This window comes from Equus asinus, chromosome 8 (genome assembly GCF_041296235.1).
Source record: "Equus asinus isolate D_3611 breed Donkey chromosome 8, EquAss-T2T_v2, whole genome shotgun sequence".
Classification (NCBI taxonomy): Eukaryota; Metazoa; Chordata; class Mammalia; order Perissodactyla; family Equidae; genus Equus; species Equus asinus.
Window position 1 is genome coordinate 64,896,342 of NC_091797.1, and position 21,622 is coordinate 64,917,963.

The 21,622-nt window shown below is 52.1% G+C and overlaps 1 protein-coding gene across 1 annotated transcript in view; it reads left to right on the plus strand.

Moving 5' to 3' along the window:
* PXDC1 (PX domain containing 1) overlaps positions 1-21,622 on the plus strand; it is a 33,057-nt gene that overhangs the window by 771 nt on the left and 10,664 nt on the right. The window contains exons 2-3 of the mRNA XM_014867443.3: positions 13,501-13,592; positions 14,279-14,396. Coding sequence (XP_014722929.2) covers positions 13,501-13,592; positions 14,279-14,396 — 210 coding nt within the window. The remainder of the gene's footprint in view (positions 1-13,500; positions 13,593-14,278; positions 14,397-21,622) is intronic.

Consider the following 21,622-nt stretch of genomic DNA (forward strand, 5'->3'; position numbering starts at 1 on the left):
GCGGCAGGAGGGGACTGGGGAACCGTTTGGGAAGAGCTAACGACAGCGTCCGGTTGGGGGTCGCGTCGTGTCTGGCAGCCGTGCCTCTTATCTTCTCGGGTGACGGAGAAGCCTGAGCGCGGGATGCCACGCAGCCTTCGGTCACTCCTCGGGAGGGGCCGCCGAGGGAGAGCCCAGGTCCCCACCCAGGGCTGGGTCCACATTCGGTTTGGATTAACTGTAGCCGCCTCCTCTGTGGCCTTGTGACTGGTCCTGGCTTGCGGGGACTCGAGTTTTCAGCGAACCACTGTGGCTTCCCATTTCTTACCGCCCAGCTGACGCCCATCCCACGGGCTGCCCTTTGCAGGCCCGGCAGACAGGAGGCTGGAAGAGGGGAGGAAGCGAGAGAGGCTGGAGTGACGGGAGGGATTGGATGCCCGGTGGGCAGCCTGGGCCGGCCGGAGGAGAGGTGGGGGCAGGGGGGACCAGGAAGTCTGCAGGGCTTCTGAGCGGGCTCCCCCCTCCGCGCAGTGTGTGACCACCTGCAGCTCTTGGAGTCGGTGCCACTTCATCGAGAAGCCTTGCTCTCTGCAGCCTCTAAGCAGAGCCTTGGCGGCCCCTTTGGGGGCATTTACTGAAGCTGAGGGGGGCGGGGCAGGTCTCCTTAGCTGCATTCTGCCTGAGGTCTTGAGATAACCTCTTCTACCCCCTGGTGATAGCCCCCACCCCAGCGTGTGAATTACAGGGATAATTAGCTCAGTTCTGGTGACACATCCTCTGGCAGACACATGGTTTGGAAAGGCTCCCAAAGCCAGTGAGCCTGCAGGCCCTGAGTGGGAAGGCCTGCCCTTCCGGCTTCTCTTTTTGATCCCGATTCTCACGTTTATAGCCTTTCTGGGGATAGTTTAGTATTATTTCAAGCATGGCAGCGGTTTTCCTTGGATTTGCTATTTGGGCGTGTATGTTGTTTTTTTTAATGTAACAAATGAGTGCCCAAATCAGGAAAGCTTAGATGAAGGAACAGGGCTTTATTCAATGACTTACATCCTTTTTGGAACAAGGTGGGCCATAAAAAATTGGAGCCCCAGAGAACTGGCGGAGTGCCTGCGCCCACTCCCCTCCAGGTCTCACTCAGGTCAGCTGGCCCAGCTCAGCTGTGGGCCCAGCCCGACGCCTTGGCATCAGCTCCCCGTGTCACTCCTCTGCTGTGACATAGTAGGGATTGCCTGCCTTTGTGCATAGGAGGATTAAAATGCACAGTAGAGTGTCTAGCAATGGTGAGCCCTCCGTAAATGCTCACTGTGGTGATTGCCCTCAGCATCAGCTGCTTCTGCCTCGGGTACAGCCAGTGGGGAGCAGGGTTTGGCTTTAGTTGCTCTGGGACATGGTAGTGAATACACCTTAGCTGGAGCGGAAGGGAGGTGTGGGACCCGCCTGCCTTGCACATGCCCTGGCTGTGTCCCTCCTGTGCTTATGGGAGTTGTGTTGGGTCGGTTCTGGATTCCTGAGGTGTAGACACACAGAGACTGCCTCAGAACAGTGGACCACCCGTAAGTGAGGAAGGTTTAGGAAGATGATCATCGCCAGGGAGAAAAGATGGCTCAGAAGGGCTACGATGGCTGCTTTCAAGTGTCTCAAGGGGGGACGCGAGAAATAGGCATTAGACGCGGTGGTGGTGGCAGGGGTGCCGGGGCGGTTAGGATGAGGACCAGTGGGTGGGTGTCAGGGACTTTCCAGCAGCCCGTGGTGGAACCATTGGCGCCGTCTCGGCTGGGGTCCTGTGCAGCACAGACCTCCTGCAAGGGCCGGCCCAGCGCTCCCAGGAGGGGTGACCTTGATCAGAACAGAGGTTCTAGTCTTGATTGTCTGCACACAGGCACACTGGTTCCTCCGCCAGCACCACCTGCATCTTGTTGTACATCCCGGGTGAAGTCCTTCTCATTTCTTAGATCCTTTTAAGTCCAGGGAAATTGTTTGCTAAGTAAAATACATCACGGTCCTGTCCAAAAAGATTCCACCTTATTTCCACGCAGATGTGTTATTTGCATAGGAAGGTTGGATATGCGAACTGTAAATACAAAAGGCAACCAATGTGTGTGGCGTTGGCAATGCCAGTTTTTGTCATGGGATCCTTGTCAGGCTCCCTCAGTTTAAATTCACTGAAATGTTTCTGGGCTGGGTTAGGCGTGTGTTCCCCAGTCTCACTGGAGTGCTGGTGAGGAAGTCTGGGGTCACCGCTCGTGCTGGCAGCCGACTGGGAGCCCCTGTAAACGTCTCACGGATGCCTTCGGTGGTGAAAGCCATGCCTGCTGTTGCGTTTTGAGTGTACAGGCAGTTAAAGGGGTGCTGAGCCCTTTTCCTAGTCCCTAGAGTGTTGCAGTGGGAGAACGTCTGCATGGGGACGATGTGCTTTTTCTCCTGCTGCACACACTGTTGTCAGGCGTGGCCGCCGTCCGGGTCTTGTGGGCTTCAGTGACACCTGTGTGGAGGCCTTTGCACCCCATGTGGGGCGGAGGCGTGGTGCTCCCAGCTCACCTCTCTGGCCTTCTGTCTGGGCGAGGCCGGCCTCAGGACTTGGCCTGAGTCTGTCCTCTCTGCTTTCTCCTTGGAATCCTGGCCTCTCATCCTGCCCTCTTCATCTGGATCTGATGGCCCCACCTCTTCCTTTCTTGTGGCCCAACCCTAGGGGATGGCGATAGCTGCTTCCTGCGGATGTTATCTCTGGGTCACCAAGGTGTCCCCTTTCTACCTTTTCCCCACTCAGACCCGGTGGGGCCATCTTTCACGTAAGTGGCCTCGGTGCGGTACTTAACGTGGCTCAGGGTTTCCTGACCAGACCATGGCCGAGGGCTCCTACCTAGGACATCTCTCACATCCAGGAAGGTCCACCGTTAAAACATAAACATGCAGAATTCCCCATGGACTGTTTGGGGCTCCTGGACTGTCTTGATCCTTTTTGGTGGCATCTATTTCGGGCCTTGGGAGGGCTGAGCTGTCTGGTCACCACCACAGCAATAGTTTCTGTTTCCAAAGTAGGCGGCTGCTCTTTGGTTCTTGGTTACTGTGAAATCAACATTTGGTTGTTCATTCATTCATTCATTCATTCATTCAGCAAGTACCTGCTGAATGCCTGTCATGTGCCAGCCACTGTTCTAGGTGCTGGGGGCACATCAATGAACAAAACAGACACCAAAATCTTTGCCTCATGGTTCTCAGGTTCTGGTTGGGAGAAATCCAATAATAAACAAGACAAGTGGAAAATATGTTAGTGGTAAACGTTCAGGAGAAAAAGAAAGTAAGTGAAGAAAGGGGCTGTGACTTGTAGGGGCAGAGGACCCAGGGGAGGGGTTGACTGTCAGGGAGGGTGGGGGAAGGTCTCAGAGGAAGTGACCTTTGAGTAGAAACCTGAAGGAAGGGAAAACAAGCCAGGCTGATATCTGGGGAAGAAAGAGCTTTCCAGTCAGAGGCAAGAGCAAGTGCAAAGGCCCTGAGGCCACGTGTGCCTGGCGGCTCTAACTGGTGGGGAGGCCCTTGTGGCGAGAAAGAGGTGATGAGTAGTAGACGGTCACGGAGGCAAGGAGTGGGCAGATCTGGCTCAGATTTGGGCTCTTATTCAGAGATGCTTTGAGTGGAGGAGTAACTTGATCTGAGCACACTCTGGCTGCTATGCTGAGAAAGACTGGAGGGGCAGGGAGAGCAGGGAGAGGTACTGGCGGTCCCCAGCTGTGGCTGAGCAGGCGTGAGAAGTGGTCAGACACCGATGTGTCTGGAAGGGAGACCACAGGATTACTGGGAGACCACACGGGCGTGTAAAGGAGCGTCAGGGCCGACAGCAGGGCCTTCAGCCTGAGACGTGGGACGCCGTTCACTGAGGGGGGCCTGGAGGAGCTGGTGCAGGGGCCCGGCTGTGAATGCCACGTTGGAGCATTTTCTCCAAACAAGGACTGTCCTGGAGAGCCTACGAGTGGTGCTGGTGGCCTGTCCGTCTGCCTTTCTCTTTGAGGACATTTGTCTACCTGTGCGTTCTCTCGCCGTCCGAGGTCCGAGACCTGAGGACGTCCTGCCACCTTTGTCACCGAGGATGTCCATCCTCCTGCACACTCGCCCACCGTCTGAGGTTTGAGATCTGAGGAACAGGAGGGAGGGAGGGATCCAGGCTGTCACCAGAATGGCCTGGACACGGATCCGCCGCCAGGCTGCCTCTGCCCTGACCGCTCTAGGAAGACGCGTGCTCACTCCCAGGCCGGAGCCTGCCCACCTGCTCCCACGTGGACGGACCCTGCGCTACCAAGAAACAAGGGGGAGGATGCCACCGATGCGGGGGACGAACCACAGAGCCGCTGAGTCAACCTTCTTAGTGAAAATGGCTGAAAAAAGAGCAGAGGCCACAGGATCCCAGGCAGCGGGTGAGGGGTGCAGAGCCCGTGCCTGCCCTGCCTGATGGGCCCTGCCTGAGGTGCCTGGTGGGCCTGCCTCCACCTCGGACACAGGCCCCCCCATGCGTAGCATCATCTCTGGGCATCCTGCCCCTTCTAACGGGCCGTTTTCACCTCACAGGGGGATCTTAGGGGCTCTTTCTGACTTGCAGATCTGTTTTTGGGTCTCCTACGAGTACAGGTCTCCGGGCTGCCGTGCTTTTCCCACAGCCCAGGGCAGCATGTGCTGCTAGTCCGGTCCAGTGCTGACCGTCCACCTCGTGCAGCCTGCTCTTCCTCTCTCTTCCTTCTGTCTGCTGTCCTCTCCTTCCTTGTAAGTTGCCACATGCCTTGCTTCGTGGTTGAGTGATCTCATCCCATTAGACCTCACCCTGTGCAGGGCGGGCGGGTGGGGGGTACAACAGACACGGCCCAGGTGACCTGATCCAAGCTCTCAGCCAGAGAGGCTGCAACTGGGCCCTTACAGAGGCGGCTCAGTTGCTTGCTTCTAGGTCATGGTTACTTTCCGCCAAATTTCAAAGGAGAACCTTGGTTCTGCTTCTGGATCAGAGGCACTGTGAACCCACTGGTAGCATCCTGGCTGCCCCGGACTAGGCCTAGGACTTGGGTCTCCTTCCCGTTTTAAAAGAAGTCTGGGCCTCATGTTTCCCTCCGTCTGTTTTAACAAACCTTTTCCCAAAAGGGAAAGGTGTTTCTGCATCTAAACAGTCAAGTCAAGGGCAGAGTCGAAGTGCCGGTGAAAGGTGGTAGAGCCCTGCACACTACTCAGATGGCGGCGACATGATAAGCTAGCCACTTCTCCAAGAAGCACAGCTTGAAGCTGCACGATGCTCACGGGGTGGGATTCAGGAGGCTGAAGAGAGGAGTGGTGGGTCATGAACCCCGTGTGCATTTTACCCACGTGGCATCAATAACACACTGCAGGCCATGTCATCTGCGTGCAGCGTCGGGCGGGAGTGCTGGCTCTGGGAGCAGCTGCTGGAGCGAAGCGGAGAAAGCCAATAGGAGAGTCCACTGTTAGCAGTGGTTGGCAGCGCCCTCCCACTGAAATCTGCTTTTGTTGGTATTTTCACTCACTTTTACTTTCTTGGTGACAGTAGCTATCCGCTGGCCACTTTTGCTTGTCACCCCTACAAAGATGGTCCTCTTGTCCCAGAACAGGCCCAAGAAGTCCCCCCACCTCCACCCGGTGCCCCTCCTTGTTGGGAGGGGCAGAGAGGAAGTAGCGCGGAGGGGTCTGTGCCCCACTCTTTGCTGGTCAGGCTTCGGAGGTGGCACAGGCGTGTCACGTGGGAGCACAGACCCTTATGCTGCAATGTTATTCTCCAGACACCTCGGTCCACTCCGCTTCTTACCCCTGCCTGAGTGGAGTCATGACAGTGGACACAACCACAGGGCTGTTTTGCTGGCAAGTTTTACCTCATACTTGTTTTAAGAACAAAACATCTTAATCATCCTTTGCTGATGTGTAACTTAGAATCAGAAGGAAAAATGTGATGAGCAGCAGTTGGACAGGCTGGGAAGGGAGGAGAGAAGGAATGAACGTGTATTTAAGACTTTTATATACAGCATCTCCTAATCCCACCGCAAACCCACCCTGTTTCCTGCAGGAGAAAAATGAGGCCTTGCGAGACTGGGTGACCCATCTGGGGACACAAGGTCACAGTGGGAGGGGTCAGGCGAAGCGGCTGAAAGCACTGGCTGTGGAAGGTGAGGATTCGGATCTGTGCTCTGTCGCCTGCTCCTTGCCAGGTGACTTCAGGCTGGTTGCTCAGTTCCTCAGGCCCCAGGTGTGTGATCAATAACATAGCAATAATGATACCTGCATGGCCGGGCTGTTGTGGGTACTGAAGCAGTGATATCCACAAAGTGCCCAGCACCGTGCTGGACACGTGGGAGCTGTGGGCTTTGGGCTCAGGACCATGTGACCCCGGAGCTCCTGCCCTTTGCTCTCGAACACACAGTCCCTTCACCGAAAGTCCTCCAGACAGGTGTGCAGCCTGCTGCCCCTGACAGCGCCTTCTCCAGGTGTGCCCGCCGTCCTCCCGCCCTGGGGAGGTAAGGATGGTGACAGCCCATGCCCAGGCTAAAGAGAGAGCCCGAGAAGGGGGTCACCACCATGACCTCAGTGGGGCCCCTGCAGACCAGGCCTGTGGCTTCACTGGTCCAGAAACTAGAATTTGGTGCTTGATGTGGGTCAAGGACTGTGCTGGGGGCAGCTTCACAAGGGGCAGGTTACTGTGGAGTCCTGGGGCTGGTGTTTGTATTACGTAAGAGAGAGAGGTGCCAAGTGGGCGGAGTTCTCGCGCCTAGAGCCTACATGGGAAGCCATGACTCCTCTCTGCCCCCCATGGGCCAATCCCTTAAGGTGGTTTGTAAGGCCCTGCTCATCTCAGCCCTCCCCACCCCTGCCCTTGCCATCCAGGTCTCCTTAGGGCCCCCACTCTTCCTGATCCCACTCCGTTCCCCTCCTCCCTCCCTCGCACCCTTGTATCTGCTCAGCCTTCAGGCCTCCTACCCTGGTGAGGGAGGGTCCCCTGCTGGGAGTCCTCCTAGCCTCCCAGGTGACACCCCACTCTTTGTGGCCAGTGTTCGCCTCATGTCCATGCTCCTGGCTAGCATGAAAGCACTGGGGAGGCGGGGTCCTGCCTGTCCTGTCGGCCACGGTACCCCCAACAGCTGATGGGGTGCCTGGCACAGAGCAGGGGTGCAGGTAGTACTTGGGGACGGGTGGATGCAAAGTGCTTCCTGTGAGAGCGTAGAACTGGGTGGTATGTCCTGATACCTCTGGCTAAGTGAATGGCTTCTTAGACATGTTAAGTGTGAAGTTTAGTAAGGGAATTCTGCTTTTAGTGGGAGAGAAGAAAGAAGAGGCCCAGAGAAGGAGAGAGTAGGGGAAGCTTGCAGTAAAGATCAGGACGTTTCAGTCAAACACTTATCTTCTCACGCTGATAAAATAACATAGCCACTCAAGGGAGCATCTTACAGGTGGGAAGCCCGTCTTCGCTTGGCCCCTTCTTGGGTCCTCAGGAAGCAGTATTTTGTCTCTCTCTCTTCCGGCTTCTCCTACTTTCCCTGTCCTGCTTTTTATTCCTGGAAAGATGCAGAGGAGAAATTAGTGTCAATCAGCATTCCCAGCTCTTACAGTGTGGTGTGAACATCCCTGAGCGAGGGCGGCCGGTGGAGGGGCGGGACCCCGCTGGGCACCGCCTTGTGTGTAGCAGGGTAGGAGCGAGGGGCAGACGGGGTTTCTGTTCTTCCGTCAGTGCTGTGTGGGACCCCGCAGATGGAAGCACGCGAGACTTGCATGGCGTAGAGCTGCTGTGTCTCCAGGGAGTTAGGACTGCCGTTGGGGGTGCCTAAGTGTACAGAGAATAACCCACTCGGTTTTGTCAGGCCCATCGTTTCTTACTCCTACTTAAATGTTGACTACCTATTTAGAAAACAGGTACTTAGGAAGTTAGTATTGCAAGTTTTCCTAGAAAATTTAAAATGTTTTCTTTCCAAAATTTGTACTATTCTTGAACTTTAAAGACTGTGTATCTCTTCTGCCTACAAGGTGACCCCACATCCGTCGCCTCACCCATGCGACCTGCTTCTCTGTTGAGCGTGTTCATGGACACGTGTGTTACAGGGAAAAGGAATTCTTTAAATGTCACTTGTTATTGGACTTGTTATTGAAAGTTCACAGTTTCCCGAGGGTGCTGTCGCGTGAGTCCCCTCTTAAGAGACTTGTGTTCTTGGGTAATGGACACTCCTCAGTGCGCTTTGAAAAGGACAGTCTTCCTTCCCAATCGACCCAACAGCACCTTGTCATCCTTTCCAGAACTGCAGCTGCAGAAGGCACTCACGTTAGCCTGAGACTACGGGCCGTCCGGGCGGGGGGCAGCCTGCGACAGGAGCCTAGGTGTTCAGCCCAGACCCCCAGACAGCAGGGGCTTTGGGTGCAGGGTCCTGAGATCAGGGAGCTGGTTGTTTCTGTGTGCCCTCACCGGCAGCAGGCTCAGTCTGCCTTCCAGGAAGGCACCAGGTGTTTGTGTTTGCGTAAAGAAGCCGATCCTGAAACTCACAGAAAAACGTGTTGTGTTCTCAGTTTTCATGGCTAAACTAGTTTAGAAAGAAAGGGCACCCCAGCTGCTCTTGGCTGATTTTTAGCCCCCAAATGTCTGTGAAATTGGCACACTGAGATTTATATACAATCATGGTATCAATCCTTTGCTTTCAAATTTTTTACTGTTTTGGGCTAACTCTGGTTAAAATTTTCACATCACAAATTGTATAGAGGAAATTCTTAAAGTTGATGTTATATTAGTGATTATGCTTTATTGGAAATTAGAGAAATTTCCGGGGGCTATGAAGTCTTCTGAGTCAACTTCCGGATGGAAGTGTTTGAATGTGGTTAGTGGAGGATTGTCCCTTCCTATAGTCCTGACTGGACCGAATCCACGGCTTCTGCAGAGTGCGAGCATCCCCTGCTGGTCAGTCCTGGAACGACAGTCTCATAACCAAGAGAGGTTTGAGTTTTTCTGTTCAACTGTGCAAATTCACAACCATTTTATACTTGTAGTTTTTATTATTATGATCTCAGATAGTAAAAATGAGTCAAACAAGATCCCCACAGAATTCTCATTCCATCAACAATATTGGGAATATAAACTGAAAAGTTTTAGATAATCCTAAATTATTGTATTTAAGCACATTTTTGAAAATAAGGTTTAAAATTGTTATTTACTGTAAACAATTGATATTTGGAAAGCTATACTGGCCATTAAGAGCCAAAGTTCTTCAGTCACAAAGGGAAAATACAAGATAGGATAAAAAGCAACCCTAATACGTGTAATTAGTTTGGGGTACCAGTACTTTGCGGACTCATAGTTCTTGTCAGCTGTCCCTGAAAAATAGCACAATGTCCCAAATGTGGGTTCTGCCCACACTTCACCTTTCAGGGCTGTATCCTTTTGAGAATCATAATAATTTTGGGGTCACTAGCAGGAGTTTAAGGTTTCCACCTGTTGTGAAATTGAGAAACCTGGCCGGAGGAACCCGAGTGTATGAAACAATTAGGAATTTTAAAATGAAGTTTTATTTCACTTCTGCACTGTGGCCCCAGATAGCAGTTTTGGTTTTGTTTGTCTTTTTAAAATATTTTCCCAACACATTTAATGTACCCACCATTTCATGGGAAACACTTAAAAACAATTGAAGGAGGGCGATATCCGGGGCCCAGGAGAGAAGAGAAATGTGAAGGTTGGGTTTTAAGAGGGACAGGCAGTTGGAAGCCACCTGGGGAGCGGTGATTCCTTCCTGCCCTCGTCTGGGTGCTGGGGGCTCCGCTGGCGCTGGGGGCCTGCGCCGGGGGCCTGCGGTATGTGATGGTCCCAGCGCTGGGCTCGTAGCCCGGGGGCGCGGCGGCGGCATCGGTCTGCCCAGTCCTGCCGCTGTGGGGCTTCGGTAAGTTCGGCTGAGCCCATCACTTCCCCGGTCTCTGCCTTTGACTAGCTGAGGCTCCTCGTAGGGAGGAGGCCAGCAATCCTGGACGTTCCCCGGGGGTGGGTTTCCTCGGAGAAAGGAGGACAGCGCCTCAAGAAAGTTGATCCAGATCGCCAGCTCGTCACTCAGGGACCCGTGGGGGAAGTCGATGATAAAAAAGTGCCCCAACTAAAAGCCAGAGCTTGAAAAGCCATCACCCGTCATGCCTGTTCTTGCAGGGAGGGGTCCCAGCATCCTCCTTGCGCGTTTACAGGTCCTCACCTCCGCTGGTTGTGAAGCGTGTTCGCATTTCCGAGGGTACCGGGCTGCGGTTCAGGACACGAGACAGGCGCAAAGAAGCCGTGAGCTGCTCCACGGATGGGAGCAAACCGGCAAGCCCGTGACTCGGCACACTTCTGCCACTTTGTCCCCGGGCAGCTCTCCTGTGCGGCCTGTGACCCAGAGCCAGCCAAGCGGAAGATTCTGTCTGGGGTCTGGCTGAGTGTGATGCGGCGGAGCATGAAGCAGGGCCAGCACCCTGCGGGCAGGATGGAGCGCGCCCCCAGGAGAGAACGACTTCTTGACTCCGTGCTCCGGTGTCAACTTTATTTTTATTTATTTATTTATTTGAGAAAGATAAGCCCTGAGCTAACTACTGCCAATCCTCCTCTTTTTGCTGAGGAAGACTGGCCCTGAGCTAACGTGGTGCCCATCTTCCTCTGCTTTATATGTGGGATACCTGCCACAGCATGGGTTTTGACAAGCGGTGCCATGTCCACACCCGGGATCCGGGCCCACGAACCCCCGGCCCCCGAAGCAGAACGTGGGAACTTAACCGCTGCGCCACCCGCCAGCCCCTGTGTCAACTTTAAACACTGCATGCCCTGCTCGTGTCAGGCTCTGTGCTGAAAACTGGTGATGGCGAGAGGAGCGGAGGCACCTCTGCCTCAGGGTCACCTGTGGACTCGGGGCCACCCTCAGGTGAAGGAGCAGGTGCAGTGGCGAGCGGTGAAGGGCGCGGAGGAGCCCAGAGGCAGACTGGTCCCATCCCGGGTGTGGGAAGGCTGCACAGTGGACGGCGCCCACCCTTAGGGATCCGGGGGAGTTGGTGGAGCCCTTCCTCGTGGGCGGCGCCGCCCCAGCGGATTGGGTCTGGGTAGCATAGACCAGTTCCTCGGGGTTGGGGTGAGGGTGGGCCGAGTCGCAGGGCACAGTGCAGGGAGGTGGGCCGGGTCCCAGCCGGGAGGGCCTGCACCGAGCTAGAGTACCGGTACCGTTTCTGAGGCCCACATGTAGTTGTCTTTCTCCACTTCATTGTGGAAAACGAGTCATGTAGAAGATGGAGTTGCCAGATAAAATACAGGACACTAAGTCGGGTTTGAATTTCAGATAAACAATGAATAATTTTTAGTGTGAGTCCTTCCACACTATTGCAATATTCATAGTTTATCTGAAATGCAATTTTAGCTAGGTGTCCTGTGTTTTATTTGCTGAGTCTGGCTCCCCGGAAAGATCAGTATAGGGCAGAATGTATTTATCTAAGTCTTACCCTTGGAGGTTATGCACCAGTCCATGGGCTGGACATTAATTAAATCAAAGGTATAACCAAAAATCTGTCATTACAGCAAAGATACAAGAATTATAAGCCTGTATACTCATTTGAGATTGTTAAATTATGCTTTATATCCTGTAAAATGGGTATAAATGTGTCGTATGCATTGACCATGCAAAAGGCCAGTCTTCCTACAGACGGACGTACGGAACATGAAAATGCAGCTGCTGTGTCATAGACGTGACTGACTTAAAACTCATCTTCTGGCTGTAGTAAAGTTGGACTGCAATAATAGTTCTGCTCATCTTAGAATAAAGAAGCGCTCGTGGGATGATCTGTATAACTCCTCTCTTTAAAAACCACTTTCAGAGGATTTTGATCCTCCTCTTTCCCTCCGTAGACATCTCTGTAGCAAGCAGGAAATCAGCATTTTGGTGCAAAGAGCAGCACGCATGCCTTTGTGTGTGTGTGTGTGTGTGTGTATCTGAAATTCTAGGCAAAGAATTCAGGACCTGGGGAAGAGGCATCCAGAGGATCTGACACTCTGGTGCTTTCTTCCTTCTTCTCCCTCCTTCCCCCAACCTGCAGGTTGGTGTGGGGGGCCTGGGCCACCTGGGAGAGAGGGGAGAAGGTGGCGGGGTCCCTTTCCCTTGTGACAGCCAGCACGTTGTGCTGAGGTGTGTGCATGGGCTCGTGGACAGAGGCCCGGGGTTTCCCTGGGGTGAGCCATGGCCCACCCAGCCACCTTTAGAACTCCTGCTCCCTGAACAGTGCTGATGGGCCACCGGGGCCTGTGTGTCTGAGGAGTCGGGCAGGCCCAGCAGCCCCACTGTCGAGCAGGGTCGCCTGCCCCTAAGGTGGCCTGTGCTTTAGGGAGTCAAGGCAACGATTTCTGGCCTTGACCAGAAGTTGTTCGCGACTCCAGGTGACATCATGAAGGGTCCCCCACTGTAACCCGCTATAACCAGGCCTTCGGAAATGCCCTCGCCCTGTGTCTGGGGGCGCCCCTGGTTTCCAGGGACCACATGCTCTGGGCCTCTTCATTTCTGTCATGGACTTTAGGAGATTAGTTTTGTCGCTTATGTAGACTCAGTCAGTGAGTTGCCTGAAAAATGAACAACTCTTTTTCCTGTAAAACAAAATGAAACCAGAACTTATGAAAAACCTAGATTCAGCAGCTGACGATAGTTGTGGGATTTCAGCCTTTGTGGTTTGGTCACAGCTCACAGGGACAGTTATCCTGAGCCACATGGAGTCTGGGGCAGAGGCCGGCGTCCTTGCGACCTCATTTCTCATCGCTGGAAGCTAATGCGTAGAAACTGGTGGGAGGATCTGCGTTCTGTGCTGCTCCTGGGGAGACAGAAGCGCACCCCGCATCTCCATGCGAGAGCATTTTAAAAACACAAGACTGCCCTTTCCAGCAGCCACCCAGGACTTCTGGTAACTGTGACAAGGACAGAGGCTCAGATTCCTGAAAAGCGTCCTGGGTCATGCCCACTTTGGTTTTCTCCTGGTGAAGATCAGATTTTTTCCCTTCCAAACCTGCATTTAAATGACTTGTCTAAATATGGGCTCCACTGCCAGCAGAGCAAGTCCTTCTGCTGTATCATTGGAGGTGGCTGAGTCCTGGGCCACCTCCCCTGGCTGCATCCACCACACTGGCGGGGGCTGAGTGGTCCCCAGCTGAGCTCTGGCTGTGTCCCCAGTGTTTATGGAGCTGCTCAGAGGGGGCTTTTTTGGTCTAGCTGTGGCTTATGCCTGCCTGCCCCACTCATTCCGCTGTACCCAGCCTGCCAGACCTCTCCTTTTGGAAGGACAATTTCCACTCCAGCACACAAGTAAATCGTTCATCGGGTTATTGAAGCTTAGGCGGAGGTTGTGAGCAGGGCTTCCAGGGTATGGCTGTGCACACACGAGGCTGAGTTAATGTTCCCAGACTCTTTCGTGGAGGGTGACACGGGGGGAGGCCCTCCTCGTCGTGGGGTGCCTGTTGTCTTGTATTTAATGTAGAAGCACATTTCCTGGTCTGCTTTTCTGACTTAGGCATTTCTGTCTCAATTCTAGGACTGGTTGCCATAAAGGAGGCCCACGATATAGAGACCAGGCTGAACGAGGTGGAGAAGCTGCTGAAGACCATCATCGGCATGCCGTGTAAGGTGGGTCCCCGCAGGGCTGCCGGGCTGGGAGCTGGGGGCATGTGCTGTGGCTTTCACATGACTGACCTGCTCCCCCTCCCTGGAGGTGCAGGCTGTGGGTGGCGGAAGTGGCTCCGCTTTTGCTCCCTGGGGAAAAGGTGGAGGTGAGGGGCCAGGCAGGCTGGAGCAGGGAGGATGTGGCCCCTCCGCCACGGTGGTCTTTGCTTTCTTCCTCCGCTCAGAAGCCACTGGTCTTGCCGAGGGTGTTTTAGAAGAGGGCACGTGGGAGCCGAGGGCAGCATTCACGGTGACCTAGGTGGGCGGCCTTTAAATGAAGCTTGCTGGCCTCATGTGGAGTATCGACTGAGAAGCTGGACTGGGGTCGAGGGGGTCTGCTTATCTCCGGAGCTTCTACTCCCTCATCTGTGATTCGGGAAAGTTTATTGAAGAGTGAAGGGGGATGTGTGCGAAACACTGGCACGTACCAAGAACTCAGACAAACTAGCCGCTGTTGCCATTAACCCCTCCTGTCTGTCCCTCGGACCTTGCATTTCAGCCACATGGGGCCACAGATAAAGGAACAGTGTTGGCCATCACAGCCCCACTGTGTGGTCAGCCCTGCGGGGGGTCTGAACTCTCGGGCTGGGCGTCAGATGGGCCACCTTGCGGCAGGATTGAATTTTAGTAACGAGCGTCTTTCTTCCCAGTATTCTAGGTCAGAAGTCGTGCTCACCTTCTTTGAAAGATCTCCTCTGGATCAGGTGTTAAAAAATGACAACGTACATAAAATTCAACCCAGCTTTCAAAGTCCGGTGAAAATCTCAGGTGAGCGTGATGGGCAGGTGTAGGGGGAGGGCTGGGTTTTCCAGAACCTTTCTGTGTCTGCCACTTTGGACATCTACCCAAGACAGCTTCCTGTGTGTCCTCAGAAAGCAGAGCAGGGGAGTTTGGGAGGCCTCCTTGGCTGGCACGTGGTATCCGGAGCCCTCTCCATAGGCAGGAAGATGGCAGTCCTTTATCCTGGTGGGATGTCCGTGGACCTGAGGCTCTCAGGGCTCAGCGAGGGCTCTGGAGCCCTATGTCAGTTGGGTTGGGTTTTGCATGCTGTCCACAGGAATGCGGGCAAGCCTCTGTTCTTGGTCCTGAGTGGGAGTCCCAGCTCTGGAGTTTCTGTGTTGCTTTATTTCTTGCTGTTTTGAGCAGATACGAGAGCATAGAGCAGCAGAATCCTTTCAGGGCCTCGTGTGGTGGCAGGAGCTAGACTCTTGCTTCAGGTTGACCCTGGAGGCCCCAGAATGCAAAAGGGACAGACTCGAGCTGCATGGAGTTGCTTCTGATCGAATAACTCCTAGAATGCAACAACCTGGACCATCCCCAGCCCTCTGTCTTACTGTCCTGTTTTTATCAGTGACTTGGTGAACACATGCCCCGTGTTTATCCTAAAGGGCTGGAAGTAATGAGATGACATTTAACAGGGATAAGCGTAGAGTCCCATGCTGAGGTTGTAAATGCTTTCTCAGTGCCTTTTGGCGAGGACTGAGGACAGAGGCTTTACCTGGCTACCGTACCTGAGCCTCATTGAGGCCTTGCGTCCAGGCCTGGGAAGGCAGGGGTCACAACCTCCTTGAGGCAGCCAGGAGCTCAGGTCATCCTGGGTGTCATGCTCGTCGTCGACATGGCAGTGTGTGGAAGTAACTGCAGCCGACTTTGGCTCAGCACAGGACACTTTGTAACAGCCGGGGCTGCCCAGCAGTGGGGTTAGTAAACGTCAATTGCAAGTCTGCAGCAAATCTGTTGCCTCAAGCCTCAGGCCTGGGTGCAAAGGCCGGAGGCCTGTCACATGCGTGCCTGCAGAGGTGGCCGGCTGGTGGAGAGCCTCAGGCACCCTTCCAGAGCTGAGCTCCTCTGCCTCCCGGGCTTTCCTCCTCTTCCTCTGCTCTAATCCATTAGGCACCAAGTCTAGGGGTCTCCCTTTGGAGTCTCTCACCCTTCCCATCTTTGCTCCAGCACCAGCCAGCCCTCACTGAATGGGTGCTTCCCAACATAAATTAGTGTGCAGATGTGCAAGTGGTGAGGGGTGTTCCCGTGAGATGTAAGGTGTCCTTGGTTATTCACTGAGTGAAGAAAGACAAGGAACTGTGGTAAATTCAAAATTATTTTTTAGTGAAACTATTATTTACCAGGGCACCACCATCCCTTTGAAGAACTAGTCCACACGCGGGCAAGCCGTGTTGTTCAGCCTTGGTCCCACATTTGGGATGTTGCTGGATTTGGGGGTCCCAGCTCTGAGCTTCAGGATCTGAAGAGCACCCCACGGCCTGAGGACATCACCCATCTTTCTGTCAACCTTCCCCTGTCCCCGGGACCGACCCTGAGTACCCACGTCGGTCATCCAGGACTCTGACTTCTTGGGCTCATTGATTTCTCAAAACCTTACACTCGGGATAAAGCGGAAGTGCCTAGGCATTCCAGGCACAGCAGAGTCTGGCTCACTCCAGCTTTTTGGTCTGATCACCCCAGAACCCTCCACCCCGACCCTCAGCCTCCTCTGGACTGGGCTCGGCCTGTGTGGGGCCTCCCATCTTCTCCCTGTTCACACAACCCCGCCTCCACGTCCGCTCCTGTCCTGCTGAGTTCCATTCCTTCGTGAAAACGCCCTCGCTTGCTGTGACCTCACAGCTCGCCGCCTCGCCCCTCAGATGTCTTAATGCCTTCTTGAGCTGCTGGCGTGGCGCTTAGAGAGCTGGTGCCCTGGGGGACGGGACTGACACCCTTGGCTGCCAGAGGCCGCTCTTCGCACTCGTCCGCCTCTGCACGCACTGCCTGTTCTTTCACAGGTTGAGGCTGCTGCCACTAGATGGCGCGAGGGGCCCGCGGTGTGAGGACCCTGCGCACTGGCGCTCCAGCGAGGGCCGTCCCGAAGTATGTGGCCTCGTTGGTTGGTGGTGCCTGGGCCAGTACAACCTTCAGCATTCTTTGTCCCATCTCAATTTAAATGCTTATCAAATCTAAGAAAACGTACATTTAGTTTTCTATCCCATGGCTGTGTCTGTGCAGTTTCAGAGGAAGAATAAACATCAGCCTTGATCTGGCTGCTCAGACTAATCGATATCAGCCACAAAATTCTGATTGTTTGGGTTTATGGGGCCTGGAAGTGAACTATAATTTCATTTTTCATTAACCAGGCCTCCGTACAATCTCAGCCTTAATCTTCACCCTGCAGGGATAACGCTTCAGTTAGCCAGGCAATGAAAAGGCATTGCGTTGGGTTTCGTCCCACTGTTGGGGTACAGTGAAAAGATGATGCGAGGGGGGCGGTCGACAGGGAGGAAGGCTGCACTGTGCATGCTCCGGGGCCGGGACTAACCGTCTGCGGAGAAGAGCATAAGGATTAATGAGCTGAAGGGACGGTGGCATATGGGCCAGCTGCAGTTTAAAGACAAAATCACCACTAGGCAGACTCCAGAGCAGTGAGTGTTGCAGAAGAGACCAACCCGTAGGTGCTAAGCTTGGTGGGCAGGAGTTTGAGGAGAAACAGGAATTGCACGGTCTCAGCAGATCTCCCCCAAGATATTTTTTAACTAGAGAGACAAAGAGAGTAACCTTACTTTGGAGACCCAGCAGATACCGCCTTACCCAGGTGATCCAGACCAACGTGCCTGCAGTCAGGCCTGTGGATGTCACATACCCTCCCCTGATATGATGCACCAAGTGAACACAGTGTCACTGCAGGAGCCCTGCTTCAGTTGAAGCACACGAAAACGTCAGACAAATATTGATGAAGTAACTCACCAGTCCTCTTCAAAAGTGTTAGCTCCTGAGTTGAAGAGCCAAGATGGCGCCGTGAGTAGTCCTCTTTGTCTCTCGCCCTTCGAGTCTACAATTATTTGGACACTTATCGCTTGACAAAGGATATCCAGACAGCATCTCAGGACGTCTGAGACACCCACGCGACTATACATTGGAAGGCGGATGGACTTTCCTCCGGGAGGATGTGGAAATAGGTGAAAACTCTCCGACCCCGACGGGCAGCCTAGTACCCGCAAGCGGCTTTCTTCCAACGGACGCCCCCAGAGGATCCACACACATCTAGGGCAGGAGCGAGAACACAACAGAGGAGCGATGGTGGAAACAGGTGACCAGAACCCTACCTAAACCCCCTGCAATTACTCCTAAACGCAGAGGGAAACTTTGGAGTTGCACACCTGAGCCCGCGGGGAGAGTCTCTCCCCGCCATTGGCGGGGAGACCCAGCCTGGTGCTCGGGGCGCCCGGAGGGTCCCAGAGAGAATCACGGAGGGCACGGAGGTCTCCCAGCTGCCGTTGCCCACCCCGTGGGACTAGGGATTGCCGGAGATCTCGGAGAGGACCGGGGCTGCGGGAACTTTCAAAGGCCGGTTCTGCGACCCGGAGGGGAAGCGCCGGAGCTCCGCCCGGGCAGCAGACAAAACTCTCTGTGTGCCGTTAGCAGAGGGGCCACGCTGAGCATTCACGGCTCCGGGAGAGGCCTGGAGAGAATCCCAGAGGGCGGGGCGACCCCCAGCTGCCATTGCCCGCCCCGTGGGGCTAGGGATTGCCGGAGATCTCGGAGAGGACTGGGGCTGGAGAGAGTTCCAGAGACCCAGCTTAGTAGCCTAGGGGGAAACCCTACAGGCTCACAGCAGCCTTAGGGAAAGCCTCTGCACAGCACCAGTAGAAGGCACCCAGCCGCCAGCCACAAGGCTGGAAGACCCCAGGGCAAAAGCAGCATAGCTAGGTGTACTAACCACAGACTGTAGAAGATGCCAATAGCTCTCCTGCGACCCATAGAGGACAAGTGAGATTTGGTGGGTGCCGACAGCAACGGAGCGACAAATATAAGTGATCCCACCCCTGGCCGCTGGAAAAGCCCATAACACCATTGCAGACCCCAAGGAGAGAGCACATCTAGGTGGGCTGCAACAGTAGGCACCTGCAGCCTGAAGCCCCCCTGTGACGGCCCCCACGGCAGAGGAGGGAATCCAAAGGGCCACTGTGGCTACGAAGAGGGGCCCAGGCCCAGTTAGCAACTACGGACAGGGTTCCTGGTTGGTGAAGTATAAACAGCTGCTCCCCCCACCGCAGCAGCTGAAACAAGTGAAAGGAGCAACTAAACTCTATCTCCATGCGGAGGCACAAATCAACAACATCAAGCAATATGAAAAAATACATTAAATCTCCAGAACAGAAAGAAAGTAACAAATACACAGAAAACAATCCCAAAGAAAATGAGATATATAACCTAAATGACGATGACTTCAAAACAGCCATCATTAAGATTCTCAATGAGTTAAGAGAGAATTCTGACCGACAACTCAACGAGTTCAGGAGCTATGTCACAAAAGAGTTTGATACGATAAAGAAGAACCAAACAGAAATATTGGAAATGAAGAACACAATAGAGGAGATTAAGAAAAATCTAGATGCTCTGAACAGTAGGGCCGATAATATGGAGGAAAGAATTAGCAATTTGGAAGATGGCAATATAGAATTGTTGCAGGCAGAGGAGGAGAGAGAAGCAAGACTTAAAAGAAATGAAGAAACTCTCCGAGAATTATCAGACACAATTAGGAGATGCAACGTAAGGATTATAGGTATACCAGAGGGAGAAGAGAAGGAGAAAGGGGCAGAAAACCTATTCAAAGAAATAATGGCTGAGAACTTCCCAAATCTGGTGAGGGAGATGGATCTTCAGGTGACAGAAGCCAATAGATCTCCAAACTTTATCAATGCAAGAAGACCAACTCCATGGCATATAGTAGTGAAGCTAGCAAAAGTCAATGACAAGGAGAAAATATTAAGGACAGACAGGCAAAAGAAACTAACCTACAAAGGAACCCCCATCAGGCTATCAGCAGATTTCTCAGCAGAAACTTTACAGGCTAGAAGAGAGTGGAATGATATATTCAAAAATCTGAAGGACAAAAATCTACAGCCGAGAATTCTCTACCCAGCGAAAATATCCTTCAAATACGATGGAGAAATAAAAACTTTCCCAGATAAACAAAAATTAAGGGAGTTCATTGCCACAAAACCTCCTCTTCAGGAAATCCTCAGGAAAACCCTCATTCCTGAAAAATCCAAAAAAGGAAAGGGGCTACAAAACCAAGAGCAGAGGAGATAAGTAGAAGGACAACAACAGAGAGTAGCAGCTCTACATCAGAACAGATTAAACCATGGGACGAGAAACAAAGGAAACTGAAGAAAACCGGAAAACAAGACACAAAATGGGAGTGGTAGGCCCCCACGTCTCAATAATCACTCTAAATGTAAATGGATTGAACTCCCCAATCAAAAGACACAGAGTGGCAGGATGGATCAAAGAACAAGATCCAACAATATGCTGCCTCCAGGAAACATACCTCAGCCCCAAAGACAAACACAGACTCAGAGTGAAGGGATGGAGAACAATACTCCAAGCTAATAATGAACAAAAGAAAGCAGGTGTCGCTATACTAATATCAGACAAGGTAGATTTCAAAGCAAAACAGATAAAGAAAGATAAAGAGGGACAGTATATAATGATAAAAGGGACTCTCCACCAAGAAGACATAACACTTATAAATATATACGCACCCAACACAGGAGCACCAAAATTTGTAAAGCAACTCTTAATAGAACTAAAAGAAGACATCAACAACAATACAATAACAGTAGGGGACCTCAACACACCATTAACACCAATGGACAGAACATCCAGACAGAAAATCAACAAGGAAATAATAGAATTAAATGAAAAATTAGACCAGATGGACTTAATAGATATATATAGAACACTTCATCCAAAAACAGCAGGTTACACATTCTTCTCAACTGCACATGGAACATTCTCAAGGATTGACCATATTTTGGGAACCAAAGCAAACATCAATAAATACAAGAGAGTTGAAATAATATCAAGCATCTTTTCTGATCATAACGCTATTAAACTAGAAATCAACTACAAGAAAAAAGCAGAGAAAGGTGCAAAAATGTGGAGACTAAACAACACGCTTCTCAACAAACAATGGATCATTGAAGAAATTAAAGAAGAAATCAAATATTATCTGGAGACAAATGAAAATGAGAACACGACATACCAACTCATTTCGGATGCAGCAAAAGCAGTCCTAAGAGGGAAATTCATCGCAATACAGGCTCACCTCACTAAACAAGAAAAAGCTCACGTAAGCAACCTCAAACGACACCTAACAGAACTAGAAAAAGAAGAACAAACAAAGCCCAGAGTCAGTAGAAGGAGGGAAATAGTAAAAATAAAAGCAGAAATAAACGATATTGAAACAAAAAAGACAATAGAAAGGATCAATGAAACAAAGAGTTTGTTCTTCGAAAAAATTAACAAAATTGACAAACCCCTAGCCAGACTCACCAAGAAAAGAAGAGAGAAATCGCAAATTAATAAAATCAGGAATGACAGAGGAGAAATCACAACAGATACCAATGAAATACAAGAGATCATAAGAGAATACTATGAAAAACTATATGCCAACAAATTGAACAACCTAGAAGAAATGGACAAATTCCTAGACTCCTACAATCTCCCCAAACTGAATCAGGAAGAAATGGAGAATCTGAATAGACCAATCACAAGTAAGGAAATAGAAACGGTAATCAAAAACCTCCCCAAAAACAAGAGTCCAGGACCAGACGGCTTCTCTGGAGAATTCTACCAAACATTCAAAGAAGACTTAATACCTATTCTCCTCAAACTGTTCCAGAAAATTGAGAAAGAAGGAGAACTCCCTAACACATTCTATGAAGCCAACATCACTCTGATCCCCAAACCTGACAAGGACAACACAAAGAAGGAGAACTACAGGCCGATATCACTGATGAACATAGATGCAAAAATCCTCAACAAAATTTTGGCAAACCAATTACAGCAATACATCAAAAAGATTATACACCAGGATCAAGTGGGATTTATACCAGGGACACAGGGATGGTTCAACATCCGCAAGTCAATCAACGTGATACACTACATCAACAAAATGAAAAACAAAAACCACATGATCATCTCAATAGACGCAGAGA